At 42.8% G+C, this 26,158-nt stretch overlaps 1 protein-coding gene across 1 annotated transcript; it reads right to left on the bottom strand.

The window, feature by feature from the left end:
* Nucleotides 1-5,023: 5,023 nt before the first annotated feature.
* SAP30 (Sin3A associated protein 30) lies at nucleotides 5,024-23,925 on the bottom strand. The gene is made up of 4 exons (XM_075258110.1): nucleotides 23,552-23,925; nucleotides 13,035-13,160; nucleotides 10,922-11,020; nucleotides 5,024-7,927 (listed from the first exon to the last, which is right to left on the bottom strand). The coding sequence occupies exons 1-4, from the start codon at nucleotides 23,786-23,788 to the stop codon at nucleotides 7,805-7,807; spliced, it is 585 nt and encodes a 194-aa protein (XP_075114211.1). The 5' UTR covers nucleotides 23,789-23,925; the 3' UTR covers nucleotides 5,024-7,804.
* Between the last annotated feature and the right edge of the window lie 2,233 nt (nucleotides 23,926-26,158).

Raw genomic sequence — 26,158 nt, 5'->3', positions numbered from 1 at the left:
ATACATCTTTTGTCTATTGCAAGCCTAAATTTCCTGCCTCCTTTGCCCCCTCTTTAGCATTAGAAGACCCAGGCACACACAGACTCTATACTGTAGAGGATTTGTCGCTATCCTGAGGCTTCGCTCTTCACAAGAATAAAAGAGTGCCACCATGTGGCTATATTGCTATGTAAAATGGTAGCTGCTTGCTTGAAATAACAGAGTATACAGAGTAATGTTCGTAGCACACAGCCACCATCTTATTGCTCACCTTATCCCTAATTTATTTGTTATCAGTCAAATGATATACTTTGTGTGTTACATCTATTTATGCATAATAAATCTTTACAAAGCAGAACTCATTGTGTTCATACATAGTTAAACTTTTACATATAGGGGTACGCCTGTCCACTTCTTGGGCACTGATGACCTCTACTGGCAAAATATATTTACATATTCAGATGAAATAGGTTATTACATTGAGCACATAAAGGACTAGTTTTCAGAGTCAGCTGTGCCATCTGTCCCAAGATAGGTCCTGTTGAATACCCCAACAAACCTTGACTAACTGGCCCAACCAAATATTCTAGTTGGCTTCAGGGCTGTTTAACACATTGGTGGGCCCAGTGCAAGGGTTTCATAAGTGGGGAGGACACTCATATCTCAGGATCTGTTAGGGCTATCATGGTGATCTTGGTATCATTTTAAAGGTGAGATTAAATGAAACCAAGATGTTCTTTTTTATTTTTTAATAAATGTAGATTGGGAGCCCCATATAGGGCTCACAATGTACATTTTTCCCCTATCAGTATGTCTTTGGAGTATGGGAGGAAATCCACGCAAACACGGGGAGAACATACAAACTCCTTGCAGATGTTGTTCCTAGCAGGATTTGAACCCAGGACGCCAACACTGCAGTGCTAACCACTGAGCCACCATGTCACTCCCAAATCCAAGATCTTCTTTGCATTAGTAGCAATAATGTATTACATACATCTTCTGCAACTAAAGTGCCACCCTGGCTAGATGGCTGGGAAAGCATTAAATCCCCCCAGCAGTTGTCCCCTCAAATTAATGATACTGTTCTACCACACAAAAATAAAAAAAACACTAATACTTATCTCTCCTCCCTCCCCTGCTGTCTTGGGTCCGGAGTCTTCAGGTAACTGCAGGTGCGATATAAGTGACGACATTACAATGTGCCTGCAGTTTCCGGGCAAAGGAGGGGATGAATGGTGAAGCAGGGAGTAGAGGGCTCCCTTCTTCATTATTGTATGCAGCCCAGAACAGTGGGACAGCATGTGAAGGATTGTCCTGCTGTCCCATTGGGTCTCCTGCTACCATAGGTCCTGCCATTGGCAAGTGCACCATTGGCCCTATGGTTAAAGAGGCTCTGGTTGGCTTCAGAAGCATAACTTGAGGACCCTAATGCAAAATATTTAATGGGACCCCCACTTACCCTGTGTTATCTACATTGATGTTATACATATTGGTGTGTTCTTATTTTTGCGTGATCGCATTGTGGTTCTTTCCGCAGTGCTTTAAAGAGAAAGTTCAGAGTTTTCTTCTGCAGACTTTCTCTTAACATTATATCTACGGGAAAGCCGCCGGCATTTCCGTAGATATAATTGACATGCTGCGATTTGCAAAGCTGCAGAACTGCAACGGCTTTGCAAATCACAGCGTGTCCGCGCTGCAATTTCTTCCGCAAAGTGAGGATGGGATTCGCATGAATCCCATCCAATTTGTCTGCACTGTACAACGCCACGATTTTTCCTGCAGCGTCTCCGCTGCGGGCAAATTGCAGCGTTTACGTCCTGTGGGGCCCCGGTCTTATGGAGTTTCTTGGAATAGCTGTATATATGAATTTCTATCTGTCTGTTCTTTATGTGCGACCAAATGTGACCAAATGACTGAACTGATCTTCACCAAATTTAGCATACAGATACATCAGGTGTTCGAGAAGGTTTTAGACAGGTCTCAGTTCTCTAGTGTGATGGGGACAAGCGCTGAAACAAGACAGCAGAGCAGCAGGACTGTGCTGGGAGCCACTAGAGCACCATGGACAGGTGAGTATGTTTTTGTTTTGTTTTGACCCTCCCAGGGCTCATATTAAAAAAGTGGTTATCCAGAATAATCCCAATAAGGCGTTGTATGGAATTAGAAAAAAAAGACCTTTCCAAACAAATTTGAACAATCACCTGTGCAGGACAGATTCAGGTCTAAACTTGAAAGTTATTTCAGCTCCACACACATTTATTAATTTAGTGAAATATGGACCAACTTGGCTGTAGTTCTCAGACCGAACACTGAGCAGGGTCACAGACTCGGGACCCCAGTGCTCTTGGCCTTTGTCCAGTACATGTGTGCCATGTCCACCACTGAGCAAACACATAATCACTGCTCATCCACTGATCGGGTGACGTGCTCACATGCTGAAAGACGACAAACAAGGATCGGGGGCTCAAACTGAGATTTTCATCTGGATCCCGAAGCAAAAGATGATGTGAGTTTACTATTTTAAGTCTCACTATGAGGAAAAAAAAAAAAGGTCTTGGAACTCCCCCTTTTAAACATGTGTTATCAATGTTTTCTTCATTATGTAGATCTGGTTAAAGGTAATAATTTATTTTTGAATAAGGCAAACTAAATAAATCAAGAGGTCCTCAGTTCAAATCCAAGTGCCCCCCTTTAGGTGTTTTGTATAGCAAAATTATACCCTACATTGATAAACCATTTACAATAAATTATCACCTTTAAGCAGAAATACAGTATAAATATAAAAGGGGTGTTCCAAGTGCCTTTTAATACTTAGCCAGGCTTAAAATAATAACCACTATATACCCACCACTGGTCTATGTTTACCGTTACGCAAGCACATAAATCGGAGGGGGTGGCCGGTTCTCCAAAGAGGTAAGTAACAATGCCCTCATTGCTTCAAAAAGCTCATTAGCATATTGACAAAAGAAAGGCAATATCTTAGCAATTGAGGCACTGATTCATAAGGGGAAACACTGTTTGCTTCTGGTAACCCTAGCTTATCTATGGGGCTGGGGTGATGTGCTGCACAGTGAACTGGAGTACATGATGGTGTGCTAGCTGTGCCTCTTGTTTCTATGGCCCCATTTATTATAATGGGCTCGGGTGGCAATGAGCCTGGGGCAGAACTCAGGACAGGTCCTATAACTGTCTGTTTTGTGACCTGGGCTCACGAAATGAAGTGAGTGATTCCCGGGAAGAACAGCATTTTATCATGGACTGGGCACATGCACACGTGTGTGAGACTGTTTCCCAAGATATAGCATAGAGGTTTTTTTGTATAATCGTCTGAATGATTGATTTATTGATTTCTACAAACTTTGTTGTTAGTGACCATACAAGACACACCGATGGATAATATCTAATTATGTTACAATTCTATCACAATGTGGCCAACAAGGACATAAAAAAATGGCAATGTTTTAAGGTGTGACATATGGCTAATAATAAACTGGGACTTTTGTCCATGCTACTGATTTATTTTAACTATTTATGTGTGCCATAGGATTGCACAAAACTTAGTGTATTGATTTACACAGTAGTTGGTTCTTAATAGCTAAAGGTCAGTGGCAGTGGGCAAGGATACACACTGGGGGGGTGTATGAGTACTGTGACCTCTTCGCTGTTTACATCATGTGCTGTCTGCTTCATACCCCCCTCCTTACAGGGACCTTACTCCTATTGTTTAAGATGTTATTACTTTGCTACTTTGTAACATCTGCTCATATACTGTTTGATACATAAACTGCAGCAGAATATGTGAATGTTATTTTAATAAAAGTTTTAATTATTTATGGAGGAACTATGCTAAGGATTAGTCAGCAATAAAAAGAAGTTGAAGAGTCTATAATAAAGTTGCAGTGTAGCCATGGACTTATACTTTACATCAGCATTTGATAATGGCAGCGTATGTATATTGCATATTATAATGTGTCAGGAAATAGCAGGATTGAGCATGACCATGTATTATGCCTGGTTCACATTTGCATTTGGTATTCCGTTTGGGGAGTCTGCATGGGGTGCCCCCAAACACAATACCGAACCAACATAAAAACATCCAGCACACCCAAATAGAAAAATTAAAATGTAACTTTTACTTCATATCACTTAAAAATCTACAACATGGATCCAGAAAGATAAGAAAAAAGCCTACGCGTTTCAAGACCTGTATTGTGGTCTCTTAGTCATAGCATAGTTGCTATGGGATGGTGGGGTGCAAGCTGCCGCGAATGAAGACTGAAGGAAGATAAGGAGAGAAGAGACAGTATGTGTGAGTAAGAGGAGGGAACTGGGGTCAGATGTAGGGGCAGTTAAACTGAAGGCAGATGGAGGGGGGACATTCAACTAGGGGGCAGATGGAGGGTGACATTAAACTGGGGGACAAATGGAGGGGGACATTAAACTGGGGCCACTGGAGGAGCATATTAAACCGTGTTGAGTAGCTGGAGGGGACATGTCTGCCTCTATTTACCCCCCAGTTTAATGTCTCCCTCCAACTACCCCCACTGTTTAATGTCCCCCTCCAGCTGCCCCAGTTAAATTTCCCGCTCTAGTTTCTGCTAGTTTAAACTGGGGCACCAGGAAAGGGACTAAATACTGTGGGACATTTGGAGGGAAATGTTATAATGTGGGGGTGTATAATGTTAGGGTGACTGTAGGAGGATTATACTTTGTGGGGGAACATGGAAAAATTATTGCGAATGGGTGGAGTCAATGTAGAAGTGGGTGGAGCTAAATTTTCCACAGCGCGCATAGCCCTCTAGAACAGTTTCAATTTATCATGCGGCCCCATGGGAAAATTAATTGCCCACCCCTGCCTTAGACGGTTCCTCCAATGAATTGATACATAAATAAGTGCCCTTACTTATCAATGGTTATATGAATGATATTGAACAGTCAAACCCATCACGGATATATAGAAATAAATATTCTATTATATTTACAACATTTTTAAATATGAGAAATAAGAGAAATCGGAAATAACTTCAATAAAAGAGAAGCAATATTCATCAGGGGCACTTTATTTATATTTCTTATTAAAGCTGCCACAATAGTTTACATTCATAGTGACCCAGAGATGTAAGTCACTAACATTAATCAATACATGCCAACAACATTACAGGACTAAAATCCCCAGAAAAGGAAAGTGCAACTTCTATAGGGTATATCATGATAGGAAAGGTCTGGGCAACCTATAGCATTGATACATGCTACACCAGATATGTCATCCTAACCTACTGAAAGCATATTTAGTCAAGCTTGACTTGCTAGAATGAATTATGGGATACCGTTAATAAAACAATCCTCTCTACATGGGGAGATGCAGCTTCTCTAGCAACATTCTTTATGGGATAGGTGTCCCCAGGAATATACCAATATAAATACCAGATACCAAAATAAATTAATGTATAGAATTTACAGAAACACATGTTAGGAATCCCTGCTAAAGTAATAGCAGGAATTGCAGTTGTCTTGGCCAACTCATATTGGTATCTACTGATTTTTGTCCGTTCGCTGTACCCAGCACAGCAATTATTTGCTAATTTATATATTTTTTTTCTTTGGATTTTTGTCTCAAATTGGGTTCTTTGAGACTAACAAAGACTCTGACACTTAAATGCATTTTGTCATTACAGACCTTATCCCCTAATGGATATGGGATAAGTGTCAGATTACTTCAATGGAGTCTATCATTAGGATTTTTTTTTATTTTAACTAAACCTATCCTCATGTAGCCTTTAGAAAGCCTATTGTAGGCATGCCTTTTGCTTCAATTATGTTGCCAGCGTTTTCATGAAAAAGTCTGTTTCTTCTTATGCAAATTAGTGTTCATGGAGCACAGTGGGCGTTTCCACTGTGCTCAGAGCACCCCCGCGTCATCGGCCTGGACCTGCATCCCCGAGACCTTCTTGACTGTAGTTGGAAGACTTTTCCTCCTCTTCTTTACTTAGTTCTTAGATCAGCAGGCATACTGCGCCTATTCATGTAAGAAGAAGTCCAAGATGGCGCACAGAGCAAGAGCTGTATGCTCAGCTACTTCGGCTAGCCAAGCGAACAGCACATGCACCGTGCACCATCTTGGACTTCTTCTTACACGAGCAGATGCAGTGAGCTTTCTCATGCATGAACTAAGTAAAGAACAGGCTTCAACTACAATCAAGAAGGGGGCGGGGATGCTGGTCCAGGCCAATGATGCGGGGGGTGTTCGGAGCACAGTAGGAACACTAATTTGCATAAGAAGAAACCAGGAATTTTTATGAAAACGCTGACAACATAATTGAAACAAAAGGTATGCCTACATGAAGATAGGTTTAGTTGAAATTTTAAAAAATCCCAATGATAGACTCCTTTTAAGTAACCGACTGATGAGAGCTCCAGTGATCAGGTCAACAGGGGCCAAAAGTTCCCCGGCAAACTCTATGTGAAAGAAGCGCCAGTGCAAATTAACAACCAATGCTCTATTTACTTCTATGGGGTCCTGGAAGCCCCATATAAATGAATGTAGTTCTGATCGTCCTTGTACACTGCAGCTTTATTCACACAGAGGATACAGGGGGACAAAGCTTGTGCATGCATGTGCTTACTATAAGATTAATTTCTACATGAATAAATTAGTGTATAGAATTCATATTATAACTATTAAAGACAAGAACCATAACCTAAGACACTGCCCAGAGCAGTCAGGTTTTACCTAAAAGTGCAGAAAAACAAGTAGACATCTGACTACAGTGGGCAACATCGCCATCACAGAACACATTTCAATAGGGCGAGTGCATTAAATATTAACTAACATTAAAGGCATTCTACATAAAATAGGAATTAAAGGTTATGTTCACCTTAACTGCTCTTATATTGCTATAAAGTATCTGAAATGGGAAAAAAAGATACTTTTCAAATAGTGATTTCAGGTCTTCACCTCCCTTTCAGAGCTATGTGTCTCCAATGTACAGGCAAAGCCAGTGTAGTGTGTTCCTATAGTCATGCCCTTTACTTCATTTCAACCTACCAAATATATGGTATGTTTAGAACATATGGGTAGGATGACAGCAGGATGAGGCCACACATGGTTGGCTTCTAGTTTGTTGCCATACAGACACATAGACTGGAAAAGATACTGTTGTCACAAACTGTCTTCATTTTAATATGGACTACTAGAAAACTTGCTTCATTGTTCATTTTAGATGCGCGGGGACAATAAAAATGGTTGTGGAGGTGGCACTTTTGTGTAAATATAGTACTATACACATGTAATGAGCGCTAGTGCAAACTCAATGAGCAAGGCTGCAGGTGGGATATGGGGGCACTGTTCATAGGGACATGTATTGCCCTATGGAGGATATGTTAATAGAGGAAAGGGACGCTCCTCCTTACTGGGCCCCCAACAGCAATCTTTGGGATCAGGTTACAACACAGGGTGATTTTGCTATTTTAGCTATATTTATTGGCGACTATAAAAGCCCTTTAAAAAAACGTCAAGTGGCAATGCCTGTATTGTGCTAGATATCATTCCATAAATCAGACATAAGCAGAGGTTTTACAACAAGGTTTCCAAATTATTGCTGTGTCAAACGATTATTTTGTCATACTAGTCAATGTCATGCACAAAGAAAATATCGCTACAGATTAGATTTAGGAAACAAAGGCATATCTCTGATGTTAAATCAAATACCGTTTCCACAGAAATCACTAAAATAACATTGTACTTTATTTACAAAGTCCTTCTTTTCCAAGGCTTGTACAGATCTCCAACAAGTACAAATGTCCATCTAACATGAAAGTGTTTTCTCTAATGGAGACCGCCGTCAGCCTTGTGATCCGATTTGTTTTTTTCATTCTTGACTGAGCAGATGAAATATGTAAGTGTGTCCTTTTCATTCACTGGGAGTGTTCTGAAATGACCACCGATGATCTAAATAGGATAAAATCAACAATATATTATGTGTCCATCAAGCCTTTGTGCTGCAGGAATGTGAGACAGCTAGATGCATTTATCTTAATAACATGAGGAACTCTGTGGTATGTCGCCATATTTCTTGTTATAAAGAAGAAACATCATGCAATTTAAAAAATACATTTATCTATGCACTTTGGATCAATATATATAATCGTAAGCGTATAACACAATAATAGGGGACTGCAACTATTCACATCTTGTTTGAGTCTCCCATCAGATGTGTATGTCGGGAGTAGTAGCCAATGGAAACCACCTAAATAGAGAAATATATTTACTAAAAGTAACATTTATAAGGCGAGGTTCACATCTACGATGGAGTCTGCCGCAGATTCCCTCTAAAATCAGCAGACATAAAATCCCTGCTTGGAGAACTTTTCTCTCCACTGGTTTTATACTGAAACCAGCAGAGAGAAGAGTTGTCCGTGCAGGGCTTTTCCCCTACGTCCAACAGCAGCACAACAAATAGCGTATTCCTGCCCCTGTGTGCTGTCAGGACAGGAGGAACTTTTAACCAGTCAAATCCCTCTACCTATAAGAGGTCAGAGAGACTCCTGTGTCTTAAAGCCTTCTTCTTCTTTTTCTGCCGCTACCTGGAGTTCTCACCTTACATTTGTTAGACATTACAGCAGGGGTAGGAAACCTTTGGCTCTCCAGCTGCTGTGAAACTACAAATGCCATCATGCTCCATTCACTTCCATGGGAGTTCCAAGAACAGCAGAGCCAGTATGCATGCTGGGAGTTGTAGTTTTGCAACAGCTGGAGAGCCGTACGTTCCCTACCCCTGCATTACAGACTAGATTGGCGTACCTCAGAGACTGTCGCCTTTGGGTAATCAATTTTGTCATCTGCATGCCAAGAGGTTCCTCCCTAGAGGTTTTTTTTACTGCTATCTCCCCATTCATTGTGCTGCTGTTGGACATAGGGGGAATGGAAGATTATGTAGATAAACTGTTTCCCCATAGTCCAAACAGCATCACAAGCTTTCCTCCCATTTTTTATGTTTTCTGAAGATCTTTTCGGAATTATTTTACTTTATAATTAACACGGGGGGAGGGGTCTCTCTGACCTCTTATAGGGAGAGGAATTTGACTTACTAAAAGTTCCACCTGTCCTGACAGCACACAGGGGCAGGAATACCCCATTCATTGTCCTACTGTTTGGACTAAAGGAAAACAGATTACCTACATAATCTTCCATTCTCTGAACTGATTTTAGAGGGAATCTGCGGCAGACTCCATCGCAGATGTGAACCTAGCCTTATAAATGTTACAATTAGTAACTATTTTTCTCTATTTAGGTGGTTTCCATTGGCTACTACTCCCGACATACACATTTGATTATAGTTTATGGGTCCACAGGTAACCTCTTTTTTTTGGGCTCATAGTCTTTCAGGTCCCCATGTGGACCTGAATAATGGAGAGACAAACGCTAGTGTGAATCTTTCATAGCTGGGCAAACATGGGATTAGAGAAAAATAAAGGTGTTATATCAGGCCCATATTCTTTATTGTCCTTTCTAACATTATGGTCTTGGTACTGCTTGAAGTACACCTATTTTTGTACACAATCTACTGTAAGCTAAACAAAGCAGTGGGACAATTCTGTGATGTGGACAATGACTGTACCAGGTTGCAAACCCTCAATCCATTCGCTGACAGCAAGAAGTCTTGAAAACAGTGAATTAGAAAACAAGGCACAGGAGGATAGAGAGCTATGCAAGCTTTGTTGACATATGGTTACAGAACAACTTTAAAGGGATTCTACCATTAAACTACCTTTTTTTCTAATGAACACGTCGGAATAGCCTTAAGAAAGGCTATTCGTCTCCTACCTTTAGACGTGGTCTCCGCCGCACCGTTCCGTAGAAAGACCGGTTTTAACCGGTATGCAAATGATCTCTCCGCAGCAATGAGGGCGGGCCCCAGCGCTGAAAGGCCGATGAGCGCATCCCCATTGCTGCCCGAGAGCTTTTTCCTGCTCCGCCTCCTTGTTCTGCAGCAACTCCGCCTCTTCTGGCTTCTCTTGCTCTTGTAGTTCGATACAGGAGCATAGAGAGGCCACCCCAAAATGGCCGCCGGCCGGCTCCTGTATTGAACTGCAAGAGCGGCTACTCCAAAATGGCCACCGGCCGGCTCCTGTATTGAACTGCAAGAGCGGCTACCCCAAAATGGCCACCGGCCGGCTCCTGTATTGAACTGCAAGAGCAGCTACCCAAAAATGGCCGGTGGCCATTTTGGGGTGGCCTCTCTAAGCTCCTGTATCGAACTACAAGAGCAAGAGAAGCCAGAAGAGGCGGAGTTGCTGCAGAACAAGGAGGCGGCGAAGGAAAGAGCTCTCGGGCAGCAATGGGGATGCGCTCATCGGCCTTTCAACGCTGGGGCCCGCCCTCATTGCTACGGAGTGCTCATTTGCATACCGGTTAAAACCGGTCTTTCTACGGAACGGCGGAGACCACGTCTAAAGGTAGGAGATGAATAGCCTTTCTTAAGGCTATTCCGACGTGTTCATTAGAAAAAAAGGTAGTTTAATGGTAGAATCCCTTTAAGGGTATGTTCACACGGCGGAATTTGCATTCCGCGTGTGAACACTTCCGCGCGGCTAGCTGCGACATGATGCCGGTGCAGTGCACCGGTATCATGTCGCGGTATTCCGTTCCAGATTAGGCTCGAAGAATGGGCCTAATCGAGAGGGAGCCTTGCGCCGTGGACGCCGTGGCTAAGTCAACTGTGAAATCCGCGGCAAGATAGAGCAGCTCACTTCTTTTTTTCTGCTTCTGGCTAGCGGAAAAAAGAAGCGAGTGGCTTCCATTGAAGTCAATGGGAGCTGTTTTTGGAGGCAGATTCCGCGTCAAAATCGGCTCCAAAAAACTCAGTGTGAACATACCCTTAAAATGCTCAAATTTTTGCAATAAAAATACATATTATGCAGTTTCTGCAATACTAATATTTACTTCAACAAGCTGTGCTTTATTCAGACCAGGTCTCGCTTGTAGTTTGAAATGCCTCTTATATCTTCTCAATGTGTTTACTTGCAACTGGAAAAGGTCCACCTAAAGAAAAACAAAAATCAGAAAAAGATAAGCATAAAAAACAAAAACAGTAACATCAAGGTTATTGTAGGGATTGTTTTCAATGCTTATGTTGTTATCGTGAAAGTAAATGCTGGAAGTGGCCTTGACAACAGTGCACAGGAAATTTGCTTCCTTTACCCCAGACACTTATACAAAAGCTGTTTGATTTATTATTCATCCAGTCTAAGACTCAGCTTTTCCTTATTATGTATCAGAAATACAGCTTTAGAGGGGAGTATCTGCATCAGCCTTATTATCTCGCTATGGCTGGAAACTCATGAGAGTAAAGCACATGTACAACATATGATATAAAGGGAGTTCTAGTAAAGTGACTAGATGAATGGTTTATTGGGTCATGCTATACTAGTAGAGAAGAATATCTTCTTTCAGCATCCCCTTTTATCAGAGAGAGCTGGAAGCGGCTACGTACAATTCTCATTTCGGGTAAAGTATGTCTGTGTATTACAGAGTAGTACAATTGATGCTTCCAACAAGGCCTGGCTGAGAATTTGCCCTGTTGATTTCAGCAGATATCAATATTGCAAGGCTGTGCAACCCTTTCTGCTTCAGGAGTCACACACAATGTCAGATGGTAATCTGCCCAAGGGCCACAATAAAACTTAACAAGGTTGTTCACTTACCAAAAAAGAATTGTAAAAATTCCTATATGTATGAGATAATTTTCTTACCCATAGGAGTCTATTTTACATTCTGCCTATTCTGAAGTCTACTCTGTAGCCTGTGATAGGAACAATGCAGTGCTTCTTGTAACTGCATGACATTCTGTCTGACGATCACATGGTTTACTTTCCTGCAAGCCTCGTACCCTCAGATTGTCCAAAGAGGATGGCCAAGTGGGAGATGAACACGAGGGATGGCATCATGTGACAGGTAGACACAGTGCTTTGCTATCTATCTCTTTGCCCCACCACTTCAGACTTGTACGCCCACCACTTTACTGACCATGAAAAAGCAGAGCTTGCAGGAAAGTAAACAAGTGCGGCTATATCCATATTAAGTCTAACAGGTTCGCTAGTGCTTTTAACTTCTCATAACAGTAAATCTGATGGCAAGCAATGGCATGTAACTGAAATGAATCTGCATTTCATTTATTGAGAACTGAAAGCACCCTTGCCATGAGGAATGAATGCAGCTATAACCGCATTAGGTACGCCTTGTGGCAGCAGCTTTAAAATGGCCAGCGATCGAATGACTCACATTTGCGGCTGCAAAAACGACAATCTGTCAGCAGCACATCTGACCATGCAGTCAGGTAAGGTATGAGAGGATTGTGGTACAAGCAATTGCATTAATAACTGCTTGTGCACCCCTTACATTCGCTGATGGAGACAATGGTAAGCTCTAATGGGCGCTGACTAACTTATGTATCATCAGTCAACCCTTACAATGGGCAGAAAATGTACACATGTAGCAGGACTGTCAGTTTGAGGGTAGCACATGATATAATGTAACATAAATTTCTTGATATTGCTTCTGTATCATGTGTATAATTATGTTCATACCACACCCTAGTCACATAGACCTTTGTCAGACGCATAGAGATATAATTGATGTTGCCATAAAATCTCGTTCCCGATATAGTGCAGTGAAATGTAGGCCTACAGCCAGCAGAGGAATTCATGTGAACAGTGTATGTTTTCACATATAAAATGTCTTCTCTGGACTTCTCTTTGTACAAGTATTGCCTCAGAAGTCACACTATCACATACAGTCTTCATAAGCCTTTCTTTTCAAGAAAGACGTTTTCATCTCAGCTTCAGAGTCTTTAAGTAAAGACAGACAAAGCCCATTCTTCACAGTCGAAGAAATTAAAGCCATGGGGCAATGTCATTATATCTTGCTCTACACTGCTAAAGAAAAGTGACACTACACTTTCACTTGAAACTTTCAAGATACAATGAACGGACTAAAAGCTAATAAAGAGTAAGTGCACCTGGTACTTTAATAAAAACACGTTTATCAGAACATATACCTCTGGGGTATCAGCGTCGTGAACCGGGGAGTCCGCATCGTCATCATCGCTGCCCTTTCTTTTCCGTCTGTTCCTTACACTCTGAATTAAGTTCTTGTGGAAGTCACAGATGTAAAGGTGTCTTGCCTAAGAAAAGAAAGGAGACGTGTACAGCAAAAGGAAAATCACAAATCGTAAATGTTTTGGATTAAAGAGGGTTTATTTATTTAGCTATTTTTACTAGACTGGGCTCACCTTAAACTTTGAATGGAAAAAAAGAACTAAGGGCTCGTTCACATCAGCATTGTGAACTCTGTTCTCCAGGTTTCCGTTTCCTGCCTAAAACAGAGGCAGGAGACGGAAACCTGCAGGAGTCTCTCTCACCCATTCATTTGAATGGGTGAGAGAGATGTCCGGCCATGAGCGGCGGTGAGCGTTTTAGGCTCTCCGCCGCGAAACCGGGTTTTATAATCCGGACACAGAGTCGGACATGCAGTACTCTGTGTCCGGATAAAAAAATCCGGTTTCGTGGCGGAGAGCATAAAACGCTCACCGCCGCTCACGGCCGGACCCTGTCTGTGCTTTCCGTCTTCTGGCATGCAGAAGACGGAAAGCACAGAACGGAAAGAAGAACGCAGGTGTGAACCTAGCGTTAGAAGGATAATACTTTACTTTGAGGAATATAATTCTTCTGCCTTAGCAGGAATCTTTTCAGAAATGGAAATCTGCCATAAAAGCCTGCACACAAGGGTCGCGTGCATGAGGCCTAAATCTTTTTTTTTTATTTTTATTTTTTTAATGTAGATTGTGAGCCCCATATAGGGATCACAATGTACATTTATTTTCCTATCACTATGTCTTCGTAGAATGGGAGGAAATCCACACAAACACGGGGAGAACATACAAACTCCTTGTAGATATTGCTCCTGGCCAGATTCGAACCCAGGACTCCAGTGCTGCAAGGCTACAGTGCTAACCACTGAGCCACCGTCTTGCCCCTATGAGGCCTAAATCTGTGAAGCAGGCTGACTCCAGTGAGTTCAGTGTCACATACAGTCCTATGAAAAAGTTTGGGCACCCCTATTAATCGTAATCATTTTTAGTTCTAAATATTTTGGTATTTGCAACAGCCATTTCAGTTTGATATATCTAATAACTGATGGACACAGTAATATTTCAGGATTGAAATGAGGTTTATTGTACTAACAGAAAATGCGCAATATGCATTAAACCAAAATTTGACCGGTGCAAAAGTATGGGCACCTCAACAGAAAAGTGACATTAATATTTAGTACATCCTCCTTTTGCAAAGATAACAGCCTCTAGTCGCTTCCTGTAGCTTTTAATCAGTTCCTGGATAAAGGTATTTTGGACAAACAATTCAAGTTCAGTTAAGTTAGATGGTCGCCGAGCATGGACAGCCCGCTTCAAATCATCCCACAGATGTTCAATGATATTCAGGTCTGGGGACTGGGATGGCCATTCCAGAACATTGTAATTGTTCCTCTGCATGAATGCCTGAGGATTTGGAGCGGTGTTTTGGATCATTGTCTTGCTGAAATATCCATCCCCGGCGTAACTTCAACTTCGTCACTGATTCTTGAACATTATTCTCAAGAATCTGCTGATACTGAGTGGAATCCATGCGACCCTCAACTTTAACAAGATTCCCGATGCCGGCATTGGCCACACAGCCCCAAAGCATGATGGAACCTCCACCAAATTTTACAGTGGGTAGCATGTGTTTTTCTTGGAATGCTGTTTCTTTTTGGACGCCATGCATAACGCCTTTTTTTATAACCAAACAACTCAATTTTTGTTTCCAAAATGAAGCTGCCTTGTCCAAATGTGCTTTTTCATACCTCAGGCAACTCTATTTGTGGCGTACGTGCAGAAACGGCTTCTTTCTCATCACTCTCCCATACAGCTTCTATTTGTGCAAAGTGCGCTGTATAGTTGACCGATGCACAGTGACACCATCTGCAGCAAGATGATGCTGCAGCTCTTTGGAGGTGGTCTGTGGATTGTCCTTGACTGTTCTCACCATTCCTCTTCTCTGCCTTTCTGATATTTTTCTTGGCCTGCCACTTCTGGGCTTAACAAGAACTGTCCCTGTGGTCTTCCATTTCCTTACTATGTTCCTCACAGTGGAAACTGACAGGTTAAATCTCTGAGACAGCTTTTTGTATCCTTCCGCTGAACAACTATGTTGAACAATCTTTGTTTTCAGATCATTTGAGAGTTGTTTTGAGTAGCCCATGATGCCACTCTTCAGAGGAGATTCAAATAGGAGATCAACTTGCAATTGGCCACCTTAAATACCTTTTCTTATGATTGGATACATCTGGCTATGAAGTTCAAAGCTCACTGAGGTTACAAAACCAATTTCGTGCTTCAGTAAGTCAGTAAAAAGTAGTTAGGAGTATTCAAATCAATAAAATGATAAGGGTGCCCATACTTTTGCACCGGTCAAATTTTGGTTTAATGCATATTGCGCATTTTCTGTTAGTACAATAAACCTCATTTCAATCCTGAAATATTACTGTGTCCATCAGTTATTAGATATATCAAACTGAAATGGCTGTTGCAAACACCAAAATATTTAGAACTAAAAATGATTAAGATTAATAGGGGTGCCCAAACTTTTTCATAGGACTGTATGATGGAAAAACAAAATAGCCTAGCATGCAAAGCTACTTTTTACTGTGAGACAGCAGACACCTGAGCAGAACCCAATGAACCCATTATAAGTCAAGGATCAAAATTCTGTGCCATTTACAATTCCTAATGTATCAGATCGTAATATATCAAATCATATCTCCATTTTACACAGTAAATGCATAATCAAATGGTATTTAATTATATAAAAATATCCCCTATTCAAAGACATGTGGGTACATGACATCAGAGGGATACATTAACGGAATACCCTTTAAAACACCCAATAACCTCTTTTTTTAATATTTCTGCTGTGGTTCTTCTGAGTCTTAGTCCTTTCTTCATTTCCAAAAATTGCGGACAGCTTTTCAGACTACCCTATGCACACTGTGCTTCAGAAGCCCGACCGAAGCGACTGAACTTTTGATTTCTGAGACATTCTATACTACTTTTAGATTGACCATCAGACAGGAGAGGGAATGTCTCAGACTACCAAAGCACAGTGTACAGACGCAGTCAGAGAAGCTTTATATAAAGCAGATTTTAGGTGACAGATTTTAAGTCACAATAAATATCATACGTATTTTTGTGAGGACTAACCCAGAAGGAAATTATTTTTAAAGTAAATCTGAGCAGTCATCTCAAAGAGGATTCAATAGATTTGACAACTTAATGTATCAATACGCTTTTTTAGGGTGCACTAAAAATGACAGCTTGTTACATTAGCATAGATATAGCACTGAATATATATATATATATATATATATATATATATATATATATATATATATATACACACATATATACCCCACTCTCATCAGCTGTGCTGTGTAGACTAATGCCGACTATACACGACAGTAGGAGCAAATATGACGGTAACAGCTAACTGAAGGCCACTATCTGTGGAAACATTGATCTGCCATCTAAGGTTGGTCTTACATGGCCATAATGTAAGTCCGCAAATGGTCCACAATTAAGGGTTTTCAATTGCGGACCATATGCAGACACATTATATTCAATTTTATCCGTGGTGTGCCGGGCCACAACCAAGGTCTGCAATTTATAGAGCAGTTCTGAAAAGGCCGTGAATTGAACTCTATGGGCGAGTGCGGCAGGACACGGGGCGTCTGCAGTGTCTATGTTGTCGATCAGCAACTACTGTTACTGATCAGTAACTTGCAAACTGTACAATCAATACGGTCATGTAAGACCAGCCTAAAACATCAAAAATCACAGACTTAGCACTCCATCCAGTTGTGTGGTCCTTGCAATTGCTGTGTTTTGCAATCCTTGGAGATCCCATAGAGATTAATGAAGTGGCTACATGCATACATGACCATGCATACAAGACACATAAAACCCCAGTTCACATGACAGGTACCCCCCATCCTGTGACTAAAGGATAATATGCAGCTACCAGTATACCTCTATAAAAAGTCACGTGTACTGCCTAATGTACGGCTTGCCTACATGTGTTGTGCCCAGATGCTAGAAAAAGTATGTGAACAGGGCTCCTGAACAGTCATAATGTATCCAGTTCTTCTGGACTCTATTATGGAAGCAAATGCTGTTCTGACTTCAGGTCTAATGGCCCAAATTTACACCATCATAGATCCCTATTATGTTTTTAGTTTGTGTCATGTACTATATTTTTAGAAACATTTACATACTGGTAGCACGTTAACAATTATTTTTCTACAGAATCTATATTTGAGTCATCTAAAAAAAAACATTATCGGAAGTAAGAATCATAACACGTCTTCTGTCAAACATTACAATCAGTGTGAATAAAACAGAATGAAGCCGGAAGACGACATGCCAGGTATCGGAATCTGTAACAAGACTGTATTGTTACTACGTAGCATGTTGTTCACTATGAAATACCCCGAACAATAAAGAAAAGCCTCAGCTCCTGACTCACATGTGCTTGTCAACATAGCAGAACGGCAACTAAATAAAAGCAAAGCAGCTGAATCAAAATCATTTAGAAGAAGAATCTGCAGTGTTTACTATAATCCTCTGAATCTGTGAAAACGTTCAGGTCTTCCTGTATAAACAGCGCATTATAAATCCACAAAGGGCTTAGCATGAATGTTGGCTGTAGGACAATCCAAAGAGATTCTGTGCCACCAGAGGCGTAACTTGGAGCTCCCCTGATGTGAAACCTGCAAAGGGCCCCCAAACAGCCACAATATAGGCCTTAGGACAGAAGTGACAAGTCGCATCATTGACATTTAGGGAAGTAGAACATATGATTCCCACTCCTCTGCTGCTCTTTATCAACATCTGATCAATACTGGAGCCCTTCACAAAACGCTCTAGAGACCCCTATACAGACTCCTTACAGCTACCATGGAAATCAAAGTCTGCCCACAAAGAAATTCTGCAGCAAGCGTTAAAGGGGTTGTCTTATCAGACTTAAAGAAGCACTTAAATAAATAATCCCATCCAGTTGGAAAATGAGCCTGTGCTTAGTGTAATGTTACTGAATAACTTACTGACAGCTTTATTCTGAAGCACTGACATCCTCCCTGCTCCTAAGATTTCTGACATAAAAGAGTCGCAAGTGGCATTTTTGTGGCAGCGCAAAACTTTTCTGAAAGTGGGCGGAGAAAGATGGAGCCATCACCGATGTCACGTTCTTCATCATTTATGCTACTTTCGTGGTGTAAATGACAACAGAAATCTATGTCAGCTACGGTATGAGCTAGCATAGATTTCTCAGGGTAGCTGAGTTGCAGTACTGGTCCTGGCCACTATGCAGGGACCGGAAGCATCTGCTTTCAGCTCCATGTTGGGTATAGTACAGGATTGAAAAGCTGCCCTATATAGCTGATCTGTGCAGGCGCCAGCTGTCGGCCTCCCTCCAATGAAATATTTATGACCTATCCTAGGTATAGTACATAAAAAAAATAAATCCTATACCTAAATGCTAACCCCTTTAACGCAACATAGATGGATCGAAAAAAATATACACTTCACAGGTCAAAATGTTAGAATGCTACAGCAAGCAGGATTAGTTGGGGGCTTGCCACAGTAGAATGAGTGGAATCTAATATAATGGAAGATCCCGTTAAGTGAGAACATCTGCAAAAGGCTATAACTAAAACAGGTCGATGGGTGAAGGACTACTGCACTTGCTGAAAGAACAATACACTGCAATCCAATTATGGATTCCTATGGATGTCACCAATTACATCGTACTTATAGGTGCCACTTACCACTATCCATGGCACGATTACAATAAACATGTTGTGAATGTGGTCAGTCTACATGCAACATGCACCAGCAGCTCTCTTCAGCCTGTCTAGTAGGACCCTGTGACTTGTTTCTAAAGACAACATAGGTTCAGGGCCGCACCTCAAATGAGGTGAAGTGGCCACCTCAGGTGACACTTTGGAGCCACGGCAATTTTTTATTTTTTTTTCTAAACTAGCACAGGACAGGGCAGCTCGGAAAACAAACCGAGCGGCCCTATCCCAAACTGGATTAGACCTCTGCGTCCCATCGTAGGCGGCGCTAAGACACAGACATCTTATTGACGGGTGAAAGGAGGAGGCGGCAGCAGCAGGAGCAAGGTAGGTAAGGTAGGTAGGTAAGTAACATACTTTTTTAAAAAAATATTATTAATAGGCCGCTACTTGCTGGAGTATCCCCAGCTGGTAGCAGCCTATTTACCTACCTCCCCGGGCCTGCTCATGGCCGCCCCCACTTCTCCTTCTGCTATTGGACACGGGAGGCGGCCATGAGCAGGCTCGGGCCCAGGCCGCGAACCCACTACCACTGTATAATAATAGGAGACCCAGGAGAGGTGAGAGAACATAATAAACAATGTTACTCACCTCTCCAGGACCCGATAATGCTCCTAGCAGGCTTCGGGCCTGTATAGTAATGTCCCAGATGGCACGTGATCTGAGACATTACCATACAGGCCCAAAGCCTGTGCTAGCAGTAACAGCCTGTTACTGCTAGCACAGAATTCTGGCCTGTACGGTAATGTCCCAGACAACGTGACGTCTAGGACATTACCATACAGGCCCGAAGCCTGCTAGGAGTAACATCGGATCCCGGAGAGGTGAGTAAAACTGTCTATTATGTTCCCTCACCTCCCCTGGGTCTCCAATTATTATACTCGGGGGTCTGAAAATAACCCCCGAGTATAATAATAGTTCATGGATGGGCCACTATGGGGCATAAAAGTTGGGTGGACAACTGTGGAGCATAATAGAGGTTGCAGGGTCTAATGTGGCCCCTGCAACCTCTATTATGCCCTGGAGCGGTCCCTGTAACCTCTGTTATGCATAATATATATATATATATGGAAAAAGTGGTCATGGCGGCCCAAAGGGAAGAGATGAGAAATGTGGGAAGACGTAAGTATTACTGCATAAAATATTACACTGTATTGACTGTAATGTCACCACTAGCACCCCCCTCTCCACTGCCTGATCAAAAGTTGAACACCCCCCCGGAATGAATAACGGGCCATCTTTTGATTGTCCGCCTCCGGCAGCAGAAGGGCTGCTTACATTAGGGCTATAGACAAAAAGGACCCGTTACTACAAGTTGCTTACAAGTTATGTGGCAAAAATGTCAAAGTATCTCTAAGGTGTCACATTCATTATACTGTAGACTTCTAGGAAATATGCTTGCGAAAGTTTTACAACTTCTGAATTTTTACCATAGTTGTCAACAAATTTACAGGAGACTATAGCCTCTACATGGCCACGCCCACAAATCACCCACTTTTCTTAAATCCAAAACCTGCTCCTTTGAGGTTGACCACACCCCTTCCCATTCATTTTATGGGAGTATAAACACGTATGCATTTTACTGCTAAATTACTGATCTAAAAAATCTATGTGACAGTAAATCCCAGACAAGTCGCACAATTGTATTTTTTGTACGACTACACATCTCACTGTGTGGCTATACCTTTAAGCTTTGTCTAAGATAAAAATTATTTTTTTAAATTAGGACATGGAAGGTAAAAAAAACAAACAAAAAAAAAACATACTCACCTGTCCCTGATGCTTTGGCGTTCTCCCAGCATGGTCTGGTCCTGCTGCTTGGTTGTCTTCTTTTAGCGAAAGTGCTCGCCAGCTGTGACATCCCGTGTCCTTTTGCTGATTGACCTCAGTAGTCACATGACCACTGAGGCCAACCAGCAACCACAGAGAAGGACATGGGGGTCATAGGTAGTGACATCCTACGTAGCTGCTGATGGACCTTTAGTGGTGACATGCACCAGGAAGAAAACAGAGGAGCAGGACCGAACTGTGCTGGAGGGCACCAGAGACAGGTATGCATTTTTGGTTTTTATCACCTTCTCTCACCTAAAATTAAAAGAAATTTATCCTGGACAACCCCTTTAAGTCACTGTTCAAACAGGTGGCACATTGGAAGAACCCATAAGGGCACCATTTTAAAGCAACTGATAAAGGATCTGTCAGGCTGCCACTTTTTATTTTTACCATGTAGAAAACCACAATTGTGAAAACCTAACAGAACATAACTATGAAGGATACATCTACATGTACAGATCTATTGCAGTATACTATACTACCGTCCCATTTAGGCCTTGCAGAAATCCATGTACATGCTACAGAAACACCAAACAGATGTCTGGAACGTATATTTCAGACGCAGACATTTCTGTGCTGTTTGTGCGTCACACGCAGTGTACAGGTGTCTGTCCTCACATTCCCTGACACTTTGTAGGACGAGGCTGAATTGTCAGCACATTAGAAGCCATAGATGTGGGCAGTTCCTGTATCACTGCAGCCTTTGTGGTGTGACACTGACAGACTACATTCTCCATGCTTTATTTTCAGACTACCACTGTCAGATACACATAAATAACAAGAGACAACCATGACATGTTCCATCTGCAGACATCATCCATGGAGACTTGTGGGAGCTCTGCAGGAGCCAGGCGGGAATCACAGCAGACAAAACAAGTTTCAGCTCTCACAGCCAACTTCTACACTGAACAATGGACTACAAATCCCAGGATGCCGTGCGGCGGGATTTCGTCTGCAGGGGCTGCTAGATGACATGTATGCGTTGTAGGGCAGTGAGTCCAGACGTGACATGTACACTGTGTCCTAGCCCCCAGTAACAGCACTGTCCACCATTGTTACTTCTTGTCAGTAAGCACACCGGCCCCAGCCTGACATGGCTGCTGACAGGGAACAATAGACTCAATCCACCTGTACAACAGACTGAAGGCGGCCACGTCACATTACACCGGGGGGAACTCTTCTTCATTCCAGCCCCATCTCCTCCAGTCACCGGGGAAATCATCCACCACAGTGAGTGCATCGAGCGGCAAAGTCCTCCCAGCCCTCCAGCATGGTGCCTGGCAGCGCCACGTAACATGGGCACCCTGGCATCTGCCCCATACTAAGGGGCACAGCTTGTGGATTATACCCGGCAAGTGACAGGAAGCAGCTGACACAAAGTAACACACTACTATACAATATGTAACAATGGAGTCTGCGGGAAGCCTGACTTGTGGATGTGTGCACATAGCTGGACGTGTTGTATGGTCGGCAGATACACTTCTGTATATGTGCATTATGTTTGGAGTATTTATATGCGAACTGTATGTGTTTCCATATGTGCTCAATGTGTTTCCATGTTTATACCTGCGGTATGTTTGTCCCCATGTGTATCTCCATGTAGTGTGACTGCTCTCATCACTCATGCAATGTATGTGTCACTATATGTGTATGTAAGTGTGTGAGTCCTCATACAGTGTGTTCTTGTATATATTCACATGCAGTGTGTTCCTGTACATCTCCACATACAATGTGTGTCCTGTATATCTCCACATGCAGTGTGTCCTGTATATCACCACATGCAGTGTGTGTTCCTGTATATATCCACATAGTGTGTTCCTGTATATATACACATGCAGTGTGTCCTGTATATCTCCACATGTGTATGTGTCCTGTATATATCCACATGCAGTGTGTCCTGTATATCTCCACATGTGTATGTGTCCTGTATATCTCCACATGTGTATGAGTCCTGTATATATACACATACAGTATGTGTCCTGTATATCTCCACATGTGTATGAGTCCTGTACATATCCACATGCAGTGTGTCCTGTATATCTCCACATGCAGTGTCAGTGTGTTCCTGTATATATACACATGCAGTGTGTCCTGTATATCTCCACATGCAGTGTGTCCTGTATATCTCCACATGTGTATGTGTCCTGTATATCTCCACATGCAGTGTGTCCTGTATATCTCCACATGTGTATGTGTCCTGTATATCTCCACATGCAGTGTGTCCTGTATATCTCCACATGTGTATGTGTCCTGTATATCTCCACATGCAGTGTGTCCTGTATATCTCCACATGTGTATGAGTCCTGTACATATCCACATGCAGTGTGTCCTGTATATCTCCACATGCAGTGTCAGTGTGTTCCTGTATATCTCCACATGCAGAGTGTCCTGTATATCTCCACATGTGTATGTGTCCTGTATATCTCCACATGCAGTGTGTCCTGTATATCTCCACATGCAGTGTATCCTGTATAATATACGCATGCACTGTGTCCTGTATTATCTCCACATGTGTATGTGTCCTGTATATATACACATGCAGTGTGTCCTGTATATCTCCACATGTGTATGTGTCCTATGCACTGCGGATGACTGACTAGTTTGTTGTTGTTCCTCCCCACTCCTGGCCTCATGTCTTCACTGCAACCAGGAAAATGAAAGCAGCGCTGAGCAGAAACTCCTGACAACAATACCCAGCAGTCCCGGGCAGTGACATACACCAGCAGTGTGGGCACCAGGCACACAAAGGGCAGCCCGTGCCATGCCGGACACACGTACACACACAGCGGCACTTACTGTTTTGTCCAGGTCGATCTTGACTTTCTTCTGGGAAATGCTCTTCTGGATCCTCTTGCTGAAGCTGGCATTGCCCGCAGGCCGGGTACAGCGCTCCCCTTCGTCCCGTAGACAGCAGAGCTGCCCGTGTAGGGGACCCAGAGCCACCGAGGGGACCGGGGGGGCTGCAGCAGCTGTAGGGGAGGTCACCTCTCCGCCACTATCCCGGTGTGAGTCCTCGGAGGGGAAGCCGTTCATCGTGTCTTTGTGTGTGTGTACACTGCGGCTGTACAGCTGATGCTGTGAGGTATCTCAGCTGTATACACACTCACTATATACCTGGCAGCATGTGTTTATAGTGTCTGAGCTTCAGTGCATTACATTCATTGCAAGGTTATACAAGCCCCGCCCTCTGTGGACACAGGCCCCGCCCACTCTCACTCCCCTTACAAACTGCAACACAGCTCACACTGAATAACAAACTTGTGCCAGGCTGCAGGAGGAGCTGCACTACTTATTACTGGAGAACAGGGATCCTGCCAGTACACAGAGCCTGGCAAATGACTGCCCTCAACAACGCATAGGATAGGAAGTATTTAGTTACACAGTGCAGTCATAGTGCGGTTTAGCAGCGATTTTCTCGTAAGATGTATTATAATTATGTGTGTGGAGGACGGTGAGGCAGGACTACAGGAGTTAGATCAGGGCAATCCTTGTCTACTGTGTTGCTAAGCAAATGCATGTTCCATTTAAAGGGCTTATTCACACCATGCTGCAGCATTGTTGTCATGTCAGGCAGACGTACCATTGAAGCTGGAGACACAGTAGAGACTTCTGTGCAGAAATTAGCTAAGGATCTCTAGTTTGTGGTGCCCATACACATAACACTTACAGCACATGCTACTAGAATAAGGGATCTGCCACAGGCCAGGGTTAGGAGGGCTCTTGGGCAACAGAGCCATTGTTAGCCCCTATGCTGTGCAGGTCACATGGCAGCAGTAAATGGTAGACACTGCGGACACCTAATATGTGTCTACCTAATAATAAGTCTCAGACCGTATTCATTACTTCTATAGGTTGTCAGTCATGCCATGTTAGAAATTACACTCCACCCATATTTATGTCTCTCTGTCACTCCTCCCACTTTGTGTTCTCTTCTGACTTCCTGTATACACATACACATCTATCTATCTATCTATCTATCTATCTATCTATCTATCTATCTATCTATCTATCAATCAGCAGCGGGTTTGTCCATAAGCAATCCACACATATACGTGGGACTCTTATCATGGAGTGGTGAAAATGCCCACTCTGCTTTAGCCTCCAGGTTGGCACCGCACACTATGTCCAGGTGCTGAACAACATCTCAACATCACAACCTGATGTTGTTCTACCATCCAGGTGTGTTGTATAGCGCCCCTTGGAGGCCAAAATGCAGGCGGCCCTGAACAGGAGTCAGGATGGGTAAGTAAAATAATAGCCATTAGCCATTGGAATCATCCAACAGGTAATGGCTTAAGGGTGGTATATTGTGCAGAAGCCATAAAAGTGGACCAATGAACCATGTGGCAGCCATAAAAGGGGCCCAATGTACTGTGTTGGGACTAGTAAATGGGGTAATATACTGTATTGAGGCTAGTAAAGGAAACAATGTACCATGAGCGGGTCATAAAAGGGGGCAATGTGCTGTGTGGGAGCCATAAAGGGCAACAATGTACTATGTGGGGACTATAAAAGAAGGGGGTGTTATAATGTGTGTGGGCCAATAAAGGAAGATTTTTTTTTTTTTGACCTGCAAGCAGTTTTATATTTATAGATATATACACAAGTTTTAGGCAGAAAAAATTCTACAAAGTAAGGCTACATGCACATGACATCCTGTCCTGAACTTTGCCCCAGGCTCATAGTCCCATATGCAGGACCATTAAAATACAAGTGTGTATGGGGCTCCAAAAATTAATGGGTCAGTGTGATAGCCATAAAAAAACACGGCTATCACACTGACAATGTATATAGCCGTGGGCCCCTGAGTACCTCCAGCAGGTATCGGCCATATTTACTTACCGATCCTCACCGCCTGAAGTTCCCCCTCTGCGGGTGCGGCTGTGAGCAGGAGTGGGGAACAGTAAGTGAGGCTGCGGGCCTGCTAACCTCACAAACACTGCTATCATTACACTCAGGGGTCTTTTCTGAACCCCGAGTATAATGATCAGAGGGACAGGGGAGGTGAGGGAACATAAAAACCACTGTTACTTACCTCTCCTGCGCTCCGGCAGACTTCAGGCCTGATATTCCAGACATCACGTGGGCCGGGCCCCACAGTATACTACCCCACAGTATAATAAGCGGAGCCCCAGGGGAGATGATGAAACATTAAAAAATAATGTTACTCACCTTCCCTGCACTTCGTAGCCGCTCCATTCTCTTCAGCACTTCTTCCCAATGTAACAGACTGCTGATAGGACCGTAAGCAGTCACGTTTCGGTGAGGACTCGGGCTGCCTGTACCAGGGAACTAAGCATTGCATGCCACTCTTGGCACGCGTGCCGGGGGTTGCTGGTCCCTGCCCTAACCTATCTATCTGCAGGGCTGAGTTGATATGTTGGGTTTTAGTGACACACTCCC

Source organism: Leptodactylus fuscus, chromosome 1, assembly GCF_031893055.1.
Source record: "Leptodactylus fuscus isolate aLepFus1 chromosome 1, aLepFus1.hap2, whole genome shotgun sequence".
Lineage (NCBI taxonomy): Eukaryota > Metazoa > Chordata > Amphibia > Anura > Leptodactylidae > Leptodactylus > Leptodactylus fuscus.
Note: the sequence above shows the minus strand (reverse complement) of the source record. Positions and strands in the feature narration are given on the sequence as shown.